This window comes from Oncorhynchus gorbuscha, linkage group LG03 (assembly GCF_021184085.1).
Source record: "Oncorhynchus gorbuscha isolate QuinsamMale2020 ecotype Even-year linkage group LG03, OgorEven_v1.0, whole genome shotgun sequence".
In the NCBI taxonomy this organism is placed as follows: Eukaryota; Metazoa; Chordata; class Actinopteri; order Salmoniformes; family Salmonidae; genus Oncorhynchus; species Oncorhynchus gorbuscha.
In genome coordinates, this window is record NC_060175.1 from 34,727,050 (window position 1) to 34,741,656 (window position 14,607).

General features: G+C 44.5%; 1 protein-coding gene across 1 annotated transcript; it reads left to right on the top strand.

The window, feature by feature from the left end:
- The first annotated feature begins 1,459 nt into the window (after positions 1-1,459).
- LOC124019701 (fibroleukin-like) lies at positions 1,460-6,798 on the top strand. Its single transcript, XM_046335113.1, has 6 exons — positions 1,460-2,397; positions 3,223-3,418; positions 3,831-3,908; positions 4,266-4,378; positions 4,934-5,196; positions 5,883-6,798. The coding sequence occupies exons 1-6, from the start codon at positions 2,128-2,130 to the stop codon at positions 6,211-6,213; spliced, it is 1,251 nt and encodes a 416-aa protein (XP_046191069.1). The 5' UTR covers positions 1,460-2,127; the 3' UTR covers positions 6,214-6,798.
- Positions 6,799-14,607: the final 7,809 nt, after the last annotated feature.

The window sequence follows — 14,607 nt, forward strand, 5'->3', positions numbered from 1 at the left end:
TGGCTGTGGGCAGACTGTGTGTCCGTGGGTGTGTATTCTGTTGATGCGTCCATTTGGCACATCCTAATGAGCAGTGGTGGAAGAAGTAACCAATTGCCATACTTGAGTAAAAGTATAGATACCTTAATAGAAAGTTACTCAAGTAAAAGTGGAAGTTTTTCCTTGAAGTACTTCTTGAGTAAATGTCTAAAAGTATTTGGTTCTAAGTATCAAAAGTAAATGTATAAATAATTACAAATCACTTATATTTTAAGCAAAGCAGACGACACCATTTTCTTGTTTGTAAAAAGTACGTACAGCCAGGGGCACACTCCAAAACTCAGACATATTTTACAAAAGATGCATTTGTGTTTAGTGAGTCTGCCAGGTCAGAGGCAGTAGGGATGACCAGGGATGTTCTCTTGATAAGTGTGTGAGTTGGACAATTTTCCTGTCCTGTTAAGCATTCAAAATGTAATGAGCACTTTTGGGTGTCAGGGAAAATGTAAGGAGTAAAAAGTACATGATTTTCTTTAGGAATGTAGTGAAGTAAAATTAAAAGTTGCCCAAAATATAAATAGTAAAGTAAAGAACAGATACTCCCAAAAACGACTTAAGTAGTACTTTAAAGTATTTTTTACTTTAGTACTTTACACCACTGCTAATGAGTCGGGATGGCCCTAGTGTTAATGGACGAATTCCTGACTGCTCTACACTACTGAGTGCCTAGTCTTTACTACCTGGTAGGAACTCAGTTGGTAAACACGTCCAGCAATAAACTAAAGGTATGGGGGGAGGATATACAAGAGAGAGTAGTGCAAGAAAAGATTTGGCCTCTTAGAGGAAAAGCGTCTCAAATATACACATACACATTTTTCACACAGACACACGTTAACAGAGGAGAGTTAAAGGCAGGCACTGACTGTCAGAGGGAAAGAGAGAGGGGAAGAGAGAGCGAGAGAGAGAGAGGGGAAGAGAGAGCGAGAGAGAGCGAGAGAGAGAGAGAGAGAGAGAGAGAGAGAGAGAGAGAGCGAGAGAGAGAGAGAGAGAGAGAGAGAGAGAGAGAGAGAGAGAGAGAGAGAGAGCGAGAGAGCGAGAGAGAGAGAGAGAGAGAGAGAGAGAGAGAGAGAGAGAGAGAGAGAGAGAGAGAGAGAGAGAGAGAGAAAGAAAGAGAAAAAGAGAGAGGGAGGTAGGTAGGAGGGGGAGGAACATGTGACTTGAGCATGTGTGTGAGATAAGAGACAAATGGAGAGGCGAGTAAAAATCCAGTCTACTGAAAATGTCTGTTCATTTGAGATGGGATGCAACTCTACAACAAGCTCCTCGAACACTCCTCTGGTTTCTGTGTCCATAAACTGTGGGAGAGAGGGAGAGTGAGAGAGGGAGAGGGAGAGAGGGAGAGTGAGAGTCAGAGAGAGAGAGGGAGAGAGAAAGAGAGAGAGAGAGAGAGAGAGAGAGAGAGAGAGAGAGAGAGAGAGAGAGAGAGAGAGAGAGAGAGAGAGAGAGAGAGGGGATTGGTCAAGGAGATGGATGGATTGTGTGTGACCATGTGTCTGTGCGTGTGTGTGTGTGTGTGTGTGTGAGAATCAGGAGGTGTGTGCGTTAGTGCGTGCCAGACAGCAAAGAGAGGCGCAGTTATCTAGGATTTTGAGCCAAAAGAACCTCACTAACAGAAAGAGAGTGAGAAAGAGAAACAGAGGGAGAGAGAAAAAATAGGAAGAGAAGTTGAGAGGATGAAATAGGTATATAGATAGAAACAAAGATAGAAAGAGACATACACAGAGATCGGGATTACAGTAAGATTAGAGTAAAAAAAGAGATAGACATGGAGAGACAGAAAAAGATGAAGTTCACACAGAAATAGAAGAAGGTTATATGGGCAGAGAGTGGAGGGACACCATCCAAGGCTTCAAACAAAGCATCAAGCCGACAGACTCAGGAGTGGAGTAGAAACCCATCAAGTACAACAAAAAAGAAAAAAAGGACAAGTGGCACCCAAGAGGTGTGGGCACCCAAATCCAAGAGGCTGGCAAGGAGGAACTGCTTTAAGGTGAAAACCGGTGTCGGGAGGCACAGTAAACGACGAAACTCAGAGGTGTCTGAGAGACTGAATTCTGCCAGCTTTTCAAATTATTTTAGGAGTTTCCCATGATTCTACTGGGCTCAATCGGTGTGGTCCCACTACTGCTGTCCCTGTGTGTGGGGGCCGTGTTGTCCCCCCCAGACGCACCCCCAGTCTGTCCCCACACCCCTTGCAGGGACAGTTTGGTGGCCGCTCCGCCTGCGAGGATAGGGTCAGGGGGGTGTGAGGGGAGCCCTGGGACAGCGGGCTGCAGGGTGGTGGTTTCCCCCCTGGCTGCCTCCGACCCCCCTCTGAGGGAGGAACACAGACAAGAAGTCCGACAGGTCCAGCCCGAGGTGAGTGACATCACCAGGTCAATCTGAGGTCATTTCCTGTGCTTTTCCCAGTAGAATGAGTGAGGTATTGATATAACTAACTCAGGTATTGTACACACCAAACAATGAGTATTCTGAGCTGGGTGGCACAGAGGAAGGCCTGGACAATGTTTTCTCGGTAGTGGCGATTAGATAATGCTGGTGCAGAGTCTCTGAGTCTGACACACCATGTCCCTCTGGTTTGTGTGGCATGGGTGTAAAGTTTAGGCCGCTGAAACAGTGACTATGGACATAACGTCACTCAGCCAATTGAAATGGAATTGAGCCCAACTCTGTAGCATAGTGGCATAGACACCCACTGGGTACACATTGGTTGAATCAACGTTTCCACGTAATTTAAATGAAATTATGTTGAACCAACGTGAAATAGATGTTGAATTGACGTCTGTGCCCAGTGGGTAGTATCTGGTGTCGTAAGCATTAGTGTCAGTGGTATAGTATGTGGAGAGTGGGCAACAGGTCCCTACTCTGGGGATTAGGGGCACTCTTCACTTGGCACCACTTGACAGATGCTTTCCAGAGATAACAATCAAAGTGGGAGTAAAATTAGGCTTGGGTTTATAAATGTCCTCATCATATGGCTTTGCTGAGCTCATGCAATGACAGGTGTTCCACTGACATGGCTAGGAGGGATGTAAGCGTGACTGAGTGATTGAGTCTGTGGCAGTCATCTACTTTGCATGCCTTAGTGTCGGTTTGTGTTTGTGTGATGTGACTGTAAATGCTGGTACATGCATGTGTGTGTGTGTCATGTCATGACTGTAATGCTGTGTGTGGTCTCTGCAGGCAGGGGATATGTCGGAGCGTCTGTTCCAGTTGCAGCGATGTATGCATTCCTTCCAGGAGCCGGGGGCCCCCAGGGGCCAGGCAGGCCAGGGAGAGGACACGCTGGGGGCCATTCTGGCTCTGATGGCTGCAGTGCTGACAGAGTGTGACCTTCACTGTCACAGCCAGGCCCTCAGGGCTATGGCCAGACGACTGGGTGAGGAGCATGACGAACACACACACATACACACACACACACAGATGCACACATTGTTACTACCTATCTTCTCTCTTTCTGTGTATCCTCCTGTTCATTCTCTTGATCCCTCTCCACACAATGACGGTGTCTCTCCTATCTCTTAAGAGGGCCACACACACTCACAGTTAACAAAGTCATAGTGAGGCCTGGTCTGTGTCGGTCAGAGGTGAGTGCACAGGAATGCAAGGCTCTGTGTGGGATGAGTAAGGCAGATAGATAGTTCACTGGTATCTCACAACCCAGTACACAACTCTTTAACCTTCACAAAACCACCATATAACTTCTACAACAGATCAGAAGATAACTGCTATATGTAACTACAGTGGGATGGGTCCTCAATCTCACACCTCTTCTTGTTTTATGTGTTTAGAGGGGGCAGCGGTTGGGAGAGAGGGAGAGAAGGACTTGCTACTACTATTGAGAAGCATCACGCAACACCCTCCAACAGGTGAGAGCAGTGTGTGTGTGTGTGTGTGTGTGTGTGTGTGTGTGTGTGTGTGTGTGTGTGTGTGTGTGTGTGTGTGTGTGTGTGTGTGTGTGTGTGTGTGTGTGTGTGTGTGTGTGTGTGTGTGTGTGTGTGTGTGTGTTTACTTGAGTGCATGTGTGCGCATGTGCGTACAAAATATACAGATATAAGAGCGCAAGTGTGTGTGTGTGTGTGTGTGTGTGTGTGTGTGTGTGTGTGTGTGTGTGTGTGTGTGTGTGTGTGTGTGTGTGTGTGTGTGTGTGTGTGTGTGTGTGTGTGTGTGTGTGTGTGTGTGTGTGTGTGTGTGTGTGTGTGTGTGTGTGTGTGTGTGTGTTGCAGTTGCCCCCTCAGTGAGGCTGCATCCTCAGGACTGTGCTGAGATCTATCGTTTGGGGATCCGAGAGAACGGAATCTACACCATCCAGCCTGACCCACACAGACCTGCAGTCGAGGTACCACATAATACTTACACACACAAAATGCAAACAACCTGTTTGCTGTATGTGTGTTATGCACCATCTGTAGAGCTTGGAGGGGAACATGCAGTGAGAAAAAACAGACAAGGAGGGAGCTGATGTTACAGATTACAGTAGTACAGTAGCCTTGTTTGTGCAAGCCAGAACGGCTCACAGGAGCAGGAGCCCATCTCCTGTTTCTGTAGCATAAGGCAGCTTGATGTACAAGTACATCCTCTGGACAGGATGCTAGTCTATCACAGGGCCTTACCCCAAATATATCTCCTTACTGCTGAGTGCTAAGCAGAGATGCACCGTGTTCCATTTTTACAATCTTTGGTATGACTCAGCTGGGGATGGAACTCCCAACCTTCCAATCTCATGGCGGACACTCAAACCACAAGGCCACTGATTACAGAAAAATGTCTCAATGCGTTACATACTGTATCTCAATAATCACCCCGCATATTCTCTCTACTATTGGCAATGTTCAGGGAAACGTCATCATTATTGTGTCGGATGTCCAAGAGTTGTTACATTTGCCCTCCCCAGGCAGAGTGTGACATGGAGACGGCAGGCGGAGGGTGGACGATGTTCCAGCGTCGGAGAGATGGCTCGGTGGACTTCAATCGGACGTGGCAGGAGTATCGCGAGGGTTTTGGTTCCCCACAGGGAGAACACTGGCTGGGGAACGCAGCGCTGCATGCTCTCACCAACACTGGTCAACACCTACTGCGTATTCAACTGGAGGACTGGCACAAGCAGAAACGCCAAGCCACCTACAACACCTTTAGAGTGGCAACAGAGACACAGAAGTAATGGAAACACACAGATGGATAGGAAGACAAAGATGTACAGTGTATATAATACACAAATTAAAGAAATTGTTTGCCTCAAAATCAAAGATGAGCAAATATATATATATATATATATATATATATATATATATATATATTTTTTTTTTTTACAAAAGTGGGATAATGTCAAGATCAGTTCAGGTCCCACGGCATCTGAATGTGAGGATAGGCACAGCCTGAAATTAGACAGTGCCTATCTGTTTAATGCATGTATCTGGATCTACACAACTGATGGAGTATGACGTGGACTCATCTCCACATAAGACCTCTTTGGAAGTCAGTAAACATCTGACAAACTTTGATTTGGAGTGAACATATCTCTTTAACATATAATAAACTAATACACTCATGGTGTTATGCTGTGTTCATAACCAAGTGGGAATGTGGCAATTTCCAGGTGTGAAGTAATAAATATGAGTTGGATGCATTTGTAACTGCCGAAAATACTGTTAGTGAGGTAATTTCCTTAGTAGGTGACATCAGAGGTCAGTATGTGGGAGAAGACAGAGATCAGGGATGATAGACGAGTGTCCCACTAGTAATTACCAATTGGAGGGGCGTTCAAGTGTATTTTCCTAGTCGTATGTAAATACCACCTCACTTGGTTATGAACGCTGAGTAAATGTTGTCTCTCCTTCTCCCAGGTACCGTCTGACAGCACGGGAGTACTCTGGTGACGCGGGAAATGCCCTGAGCTACAGCAAACGCTACAACCACGACGGCCGAGCGTTCAGCACCAACGACCGTGATCATGACCGCTACACCTCGGGGAACTGTGCTCAGTACTACGGTGCGGGCTGGTGGTTCGATGCCTGCCTGGCGGCTAACCTGAATGGACGGTACTACCGCGGGCGCTACAGCGGGCTGACCAACGGCATTTACTGGGGCACCTGGTACATCCTGACAGACAGCCGCAGTGGAGAGCGCTACTCCTTTAAGAGTGTGGAGATGAAGACACGCCCACGCAACTTCTAATGATGAATGACTTGGGAGCAGATTGAAATGGGACAGTTAATGTGAAGTAGCAATCTATAAAATGTAGGCCTACTACATACTCTGAGTCAGGTTTTGTATATATAAATCTAGCCTGGTCCCAGATCTGTTTGTGATGTGCTCCAGCCAGAGAAACCCTCATCGGGTTGCAGAGTATGTGAAGGTTATTGTTAACCAGCTGATGACTGGATGTTTGATTCACTGGATGATGTTGGGATAGTGAGCCACTAAATCACTTCTTCCAGGTGTAAATATAGTGCTAAATGGAAAAGTGTTTAGATGTCTCTGTCCTGATTTATAATTCAAGTATGTATCGAAGAAGTTGAATTACACCATTAACCAGCAGAATATGTGATCATAAAGGCTCATGGGTTCCTCACCCCTGCTTCATTTTTATTATCCATCATTTGCCATGTACTTTGCCACCCGCATCTTTTTTTGTTGTGATACCTAAACGGCAGTAAAGTTTTCATACAGTATGTTATGCAAATCTTTCCACAAATTTGAAATGTAGAAATGTACATTGACAATCATGGCTTTAGTATAGAGAAATGATTATTGAAATAAATTTCTATAACATTTGTAACCATTGACTTGAGTTATTGCGTCTCTGAATATGGTTTACCAGTATTGTTTTGGGTAAATAAGATATGTCAACATATAAAACACAAAAGATGAACAGATTCTGCCTGAAAATCCGTTTGAAATTAATGTAAGAAAGGTACTTGACATCCAGGTGTCCTGTTAGGTCCACACGTATCACATTCTACACAGGTTTAATTCAATCACCCAAACAAGCATATTCATTTCAGCCATCTGATAATCTCTTAAGGTGTCCATATTAGGAATGCCTCAGTCTCAGCAGGAGTTGTCAATAGATCCAAACCAGGGAGAATTAGCTGACCAGGAACCTAAGTAAAGACCCCTCACCCTAAGCCTGCATCATGTAGCAAATTACATTTTACAGAGTATGTGACAGTACCTGTCAGTTGAGTACAGTACTTTAGCAAAGCACGTCTTCATTTTTCAGGTCTGTAGTTTCACAAAAAATTCTAAGTTACACTATAAAACTTAGAGTTTCATGGTGGCTGCTTCTCCTGTTCCCTCCCCCCTGGATATAGGCTCAGCTGGTGCCAGGTTCATGCAGAGGGGGGTCAGTTATCAGTTGGGTGATACTCAGACCCCTCAAAGCCATGGCCCGATAACATGCCAACGTGCTAATGTACAACAGAGGGGCATCCGACAGCCAACTCAGCGCTCTCTACCCCTAGGTCTCCAGGCCCCTGTGTTCTGACTCCAGCTGTGGGATTGCTCAGCCAAACCCTAACTGTCTTTTCGTTTGAAATGGTGCTATGACAGTCAACAGAGAAGAGCTCAGTTTTGGTAAAGGGCCTACCCTTCTCCTACCACAAATAACCTGTAACAGCTTTCACACTGTCCTATACCAAATTCCCACACAATGATGGCATTAGGAGCTCACACACTTTCTGACACACAGAGAGAGAAAGACACACACACATACTCAAATATTCACACACACACACACACACACACACACACACACACACACACACACACACACACACACACACACACACACACACACACACACACACACACACACACACACACACACACACACACACACACACACACACACACACACACACACACACACACTGACCCCCGGCTGGCCTTTGGAGTTGGCGTCAGACGGGCGGCTCCCTCTGGCTGTGGTTTACAGAGCTTTTTTGGGAGTTTAGAGTGTGTGTGTGAGCAGTGTGTGTGTGTGTGTGGGGGGGTGCGGGGATGTGAGTGTGTGTATGGGGGATGGTGAGGCTATGTGGGGGTGGTGGGTGAGGGGGTGTGTTAACTGCTTTGCCCGTTTTAGCAGTGTTCGCGACGAGCTGCCAGTCTGAGTGGCTAATAATAACAACGAGGTGGGTTAGACGGACGGACATACAGCAGGTAGGCAGGCTCTCAACTAGCCACAGTATTTCACACACACTACCTATACACACAAACCAACAAGCACAAACACATACTGCCTGCAGCAAAGGAAACACAAACACTGTCATCAGCATAGCAGACACTATATGCGGTGCAGTTCTTAAATACGCAAACTTGACCACACAGTACTTCTGCATAAACACTACTTCCAGAAAAGCACACACACATTCATGCTCATGCACGCACATACAAACATGCACGCGCATGCACACACACGAATGGGAGGTGCATGATGTGCTTGGCTTAATAAAGACAAGCCTTTATTAGAGATGAAAAGGCTTCAAGCTGGCTTCTCCCCTCACAGACATGGTTTGATCATACCGCCTCAGTTATCATTATCTCTCTCTCTATCTATATATCTCTCACACACACATACCCACACACACACTCCTGTGATGTCTCTTTTGCCATGTCATTAATTGACAGTTCTGGCTTTAATGTAACTTGATGTGGGATAAGAGACAATCTGCCCCCTTGTGTTTGGAGAGAACTGTTGATCACTGATACCTGGGTTGAGTTAGAAATAGCAAAACCAAACCAGGCATATTGTTCTCTATGAGGTTCATTAGCTATTAGTACTGACAAACTCAGACCTGAAAATATTTAGTTAGGATCAAAACCTGACAAGTTCACTGCCACTGATACAATCAACATTACATGACGTCAACGGAAATGTGATATAATATGTGATATAATGGAGTTACAGTAATATTCAAGGGCAATGTTTTGTGGGCCTGCAAGAATCGCTGAACTGAGTTGAACATGTGGAAATTGAGAGGACTATCTCAGAACATATGAACATATGACAATGGGATATTGGATCACTACACACAATTAAGATCCCTACATTGATGATTAAAAACCCCTTGTCACTCAGTAACTCCTCAGACCTGTAAGCATCTCTCTCCCCTTCTCCTCGCCTCCCATCAGTGTTGTTTTTTTTGTGACCAATTTATTTATTTATGCATTGTTTTCATTGAGGGGGCTTACAGGTTGAATATACAAATTCATATAGTTTCATATTTAGTTCATGTCATATCTCCACCCCCAACCTCCCATCCCATCCCCTCAAACGAATCCAACCAACATGTTGTCCTCAATGAGGGGCAGTCGTTTACGAGATGCCAAGGTCATATTTTTCCATATTCTGTTCCAGTTAAATGGTTGTTCAGATTCACTTACATTTGTGGTCCATACTTTGTTAATGGCTAGCTGAGAATATGAGCTTTCCAAAAGTTGTTTATATATTATAGAAATGAGTACTTTCGGTAGCCCAGATCATTTGTTTATGAGTCCCATCATTGGATGGGTTGGTAGTTGGGTTTCCAAAGGGACTCCATAGACCAGCATAGCTGACCTAAGTTGTAAATATAGAAAAAAGAGTTGTCGTCGCGTTTGTATCTTTCAAATCTTGTGAATGTTCTCAAAAATGACTCTCCGTGATATTGGCAAGGGTATGGATTCCACATTCTGACCATTTGGGGGATGCAAGGCATTACTGAGTGATATATATACACGTTTACAAACATTTCTAAAAACCTGTTTTTGCTTTGTTATTATGGGGTATTGTGTGTAGATTGATGAGGGGGGAAAAATCATTTAATACATTTTAGAATAATTCTGTAATGTAACAAAATGTTGAAAAAGTCAAGGGGTCTGAATACTTTCGGAATGCACTGTACCTGGTAAAATAATGGTTAATAAACAACTCTAAGAGGTGCCCTATAAAATATGTGATTTTTCCCAAATTATGTTTCATATTTTCCTAAATTATGTTTTCTTGTTTATATATTTTCTCAATAGCCAGAAGGGGGCGACATGGTAAACATTGAACAGAAATTCAACCATAAACATTCATTTGGACAACAGATATTCTGCCGGTTAAAACAAACTGGAATGTTTGTCCATCTACTGAGGTTGAGTTTCATTGATTTGAGCGCTCTGTTAAAGTTTCTGGCAATGGCTTTACCTAAATAGGAAATATATCTACTACCAAAGATTTAAACGAAACTATTGGGATTCTATAAGTAGAGACTTTTCCTCCATTGAGGGTTTTGAGCGACAGTAGGGCTAATTTGAGATTAATCTGAATTTATCCTATGATCTTCAAAGCATTTTGGAGAAATTGAGATACATTGCCTAGAAAAAGCCAAATAATGTCAATGTATAGTGAGATGAAAGGATCAGTATATTTAAGGGAAATGTGTGTTATTTCCTTTGATTGACAAATTGCCTGGGCCAGGGGTTCCATGAATAATAAAAATAGTAAAGGAGAAATCGGATCGCAGTCTGCTGCTTCTAATGATTCTGAACAGAGCAGAGCAGATATTGCCTGTTATAACTGTGGATGAGGGATTGGCATATAGTATTTTAATCATATTAATGGAATTGGAGCCAATTTCCCATATTCAGTCTTGTTGACATGGGAGGAACCGAGGGCCCAGGGCTGTGTCACCACAGTATCCTGGCACGGTGTCTGGAGTGGGATGATAGCGGGGGTGCTGGAGGGCGAGAGGGGCACCTGTGGGCTGAGCTGCCCAAAGGCCGGAAGCCCAGCCTGGGCAGCGGTTAGCCAGCAACATCCCCCCTGAGAACCGCCATATGTCGCTGGGGGAAGTGGCACATGTGACCCGCGCCGTTTCAACAGCTCTGGAGCACAGAGTACAAAGTGTTACGAACAACAACCTGCCTCACCTCACTTCGACACTGGTACTAGATAGACATTGGGCTACAGTGACCATGAGAGTCAGCAGACAGGCGCTCTCACAACCCACTCTCTTCTGGTTCTGTGCCAACATTACCATGGTAACCTCAACGCACTATTGGTGATGTTCAAGAGCAATATATGATCAAGAGGGACTCAGTGTTACTCTTTTTCTGATGTTCTTGTATTAGATAGAACCTTTTGGGTACATGTGATATAAGCCTACATTCAGTTGGCCTGTTTAGTTGTGTAAAGTCCAATACATACTGAAATACTGTCAAATAGAGCGAATGTTATACAAAGACACCCAACACAATGAAACTCATCCTGACCCAAACAGGCCCAATGAATGCTTGGGCCTAGATTTGAAGCATGATTGTATATCCAGCTGTATTCTGACACACCCACCAGGTCTGAACACACTAACCCCCCCAAGAGCAGATCTCAACACCAGATGGCAGTGTTGCTTGGGGATGAAGCTTGAAGTCAAGAGAAGGTTCTGGAAAAAATAATCTCTTTCTGATTTGTACCAAAAAATTAATCTGGGAAAAACTAGCCAAAAGGCCTAAAAGGTTCATGCGAATACATAGAGACACGGTGCCGCTACGTGCAGAGGCACAATGTGTAAGAGAGGTCTCCGTCACCAGACAATAGAAATGGTGTTTTGTAGGAAAATAAACAGTAAGGGAACATACAGTGCACACACAAAACGGCAGTGTGTATAAGAAACACATTGTGGCGGAGCAGAGTGGAGGGCGACAGGGGACATGATCAGTGCCTTTCTATTGGAATAAGAGGCTGTTCCCACCACACTGGGTCGTGACGTCGTGAGAACTCTGTCCTTATGGTTCTCTGGCTGTATCATAGCCACAGTGGACGATCAGCTAAATATGATACCATCCTATAGCTATTGTACAGAGATTTGAAGAGTATTTGGGGAAAGTACATTCCAAACCTTTTAGTGCTGGGAATGACACACCCAATAATCGTGTGACCCTCTAAATAATCTGTATGTCAGAATGCAGTTCAACCACGACACACCAGTGGGTCCTAATGCGATCTTTAGGAACTGTTGAAAGTATGTAAATTCATGAATATTGAATAGCCATGAGAAAGTCATATAAAAATAGCTGAGGTTGGCATTCCCACATCCAATCCTGTAGATATAGAGTTTAGACCATCTTGCCTATGCCGTTCTGTACCATCAATCATTCATATATCTTTATGTACATATTCTGTATAAGGTAGTAGTTGTGGAATTGTTAGGTTAGATTACTCGTTGGTTATTACTGCATTGTTGGAACTAGAAGCACAAGCATTTTGCTACACTCACATTAACATCTGCTAACCATGTGTATGTGACAAATACATTTGATTTGATTTGAAGCTTCTGCTGACATGAGTCATGCTAAACCTCATCTCAACACTTGGGGCACTAGACCCTGGCCTAAGGGTCATGAGGAGCGCATAGAGTGAGGGGATGATAATAGAGAGTGGTGACGTGATTCAGAGTCCCTGGGCCTCAAACCCTTATTGTCCTAAGCTGAGAAATGAAGCCTTGGCTCTCAGCTACAGAGGCAGAAGAGGAGTTGTGAACAGAAGAGGAGATTAGAAAAGGGGATACAGAGGAAAGCGAAAAGAGAGCTCAGTATGTGAAAAGCAGCAGTTTCTCTTTTTCCCTTTTAAGATCTTTACTGTGTAAAGATCCTTATGAAGGGATGCAATGCACTCTGGGCCGCAAGCAAGATGAGGTGAGTGAATTTTGGGAGGGAGGTGTGTTGTGTGTCGGGGGGAGGGGTGGGGGTGTTAGTAAGGTGGTAGGGGGTTAAGAGTCCGTTAGGGGTGCCCCTCCCTGACCACCAGCCCACTGAGAGGGGACGGATGTGTCTGCTAATAATACCGGGCCTGCGGAAAACCAGAGCAAGGCAGCATTCCGTTAGAAACCGGATCCCACCAGAACAAGTGTATCCTGATGTGGTGAGTAGAGAGGGTAGGGGAGGGAGGGAAGGAGAGGACAGGGGCGCCATATGGCTGGCATCACTCTCCTTCTTTCTCTGTTTCTATCGCTCTCTCTGCATCCACAGAGGTTGCAAATGGGTGGAGTGAAAGAGGGGAGAGGTGTGGTGGAAGTAGAGGAGTTTTTTTTGCGGGAATGGGGGTTGTTTTGTTGTGTAATTGGTCGGTAACATCGAGTAAAACCTTCTCAAATCAAATGTGTGCATTGTATCTCCAACCACAAACTCCACAACAGGCCTTCATTTATGAGTGCTTCGTCTGGTGAGCTTGAACCAAATCCATGAACAGAGTTGTTCTCACACACTGGAAATGACTGCTACCCAAATTAATGATGACACATACACAGACATACACACACGCCACAGGAGGTTGGTGGCTACTTAATTTGGGAGGACAGGCTCGTGGTAATGGCTGGAGCGGAATAGGTGGAATAGTATCAAACACATGGTTTCCATGTGTTTGATGCCATTCCATTCGCTTCATACCAGCCATTATTATGAGCCGTCCTCCCCTCAGCAGCCTCCACTGACACACACATACTGTACATGAAGACAAGACTAGATGTCGTAAATGTTGTGAGCACTGATAGGGTGAAAGGAAAGAGTTTACTAGAATGTGCTGCTTTTCTCGCTAATAATCCAGTGCTCAACTGTCGCCTGTCACCTTTACAAGAGAGAGAGGAGGAAAGTGAGAAAAGGAGAGGGTAGGATGAGGATGAGGCTAAATCTAATCCTTATATCAAAGTGATGTTTTCCCTTAATACAACTGCTTAGCCTGCCCTGAAAGACACAAACACACACACATAGGGACTGTTGGCAATGGCACTCACTGCTAAATGGAAGGCACAGAAAATACACTCAAATGAAAAAGAGTAAATAAAAACACCACCCTTTTACACACATTTTAAACATGATTAACATGGGGGTGGTAAAGATGATCAACCATTAACAAATGTAATCACATACACAACATTCTAGTATCAAAACATTGCACTTTACTCACCACACACACAGATAGATTTGGTGTATCTGACCCCCTAGACCCAGCCAGGTCACCTGTGATACAAGTCAATATTTGTCATCCATCCATGTCTGAGGATGTCAGAAGATGATGGAGAAACCAGCCACTAAAGGCAACAGTGAGCTGTTGCAGTGCTTTTGACTGCTGTGCGACACGGGACCCTGTCTGCCTCTGATTCCTAAGGTTGCAAGTTCAAATCCAGAGCTAGAAAGTTGCTTTGCAGATTTTTGTTTTAAGTCTATCCCAAACCTTAACCATTACCTTAACCACTGGGGTTAATGCCTAACCTTAAGACTTCGTTGTTAATGCCTGAACTTGACCTTAAACACTTTGATATGTGATGTTCGCAACAACTACGAAATTTGAGGTTTGAGAAACATGGATAAACTTCTAATTCTGACGTGAGACTGTAAGAGCTAGTTGCCTACATCACCACTAGGGGTCAGGAGTAGCTCAGAGGAATCAGAATAAGAGACAGGTAGATGGATTATGGAATGGATTGCACCGGCAAAGCATGACCTTTTTCAATAATCATCCACAGACCAATCAACACCACCTTCTTCAGTGACAGTAGCCCCCAGACCACTCCCCTTGTCTTTCCCCACCAGCATGTATGTGCAGGTGTG

Bases quoted from the DNA above. Each gene is read 5' to 3' on its own strand.
- LOC124019701 (XM_046335113.1), top strand. From the start codon at position 2,128: ATGATTCTACTGGGCTCAATCGGTGTGGTCCCACTACTGCTGTCCCTG. The intron at 2,398-3,222 runs GTGAGTGACATC...TGGTCTCTGCAG, and splicing joins TCCGACAGGTCCAGCCCGAG to GCAGGGGATATGTCGGAGCG. The intron at 5,197-5,882 runs GTAATGGAAACA...TCCTTCTCCCAG, and splicing joins GTGGCAACAGAGACACAGAA to GTACCGTCTGACAGCACGGG.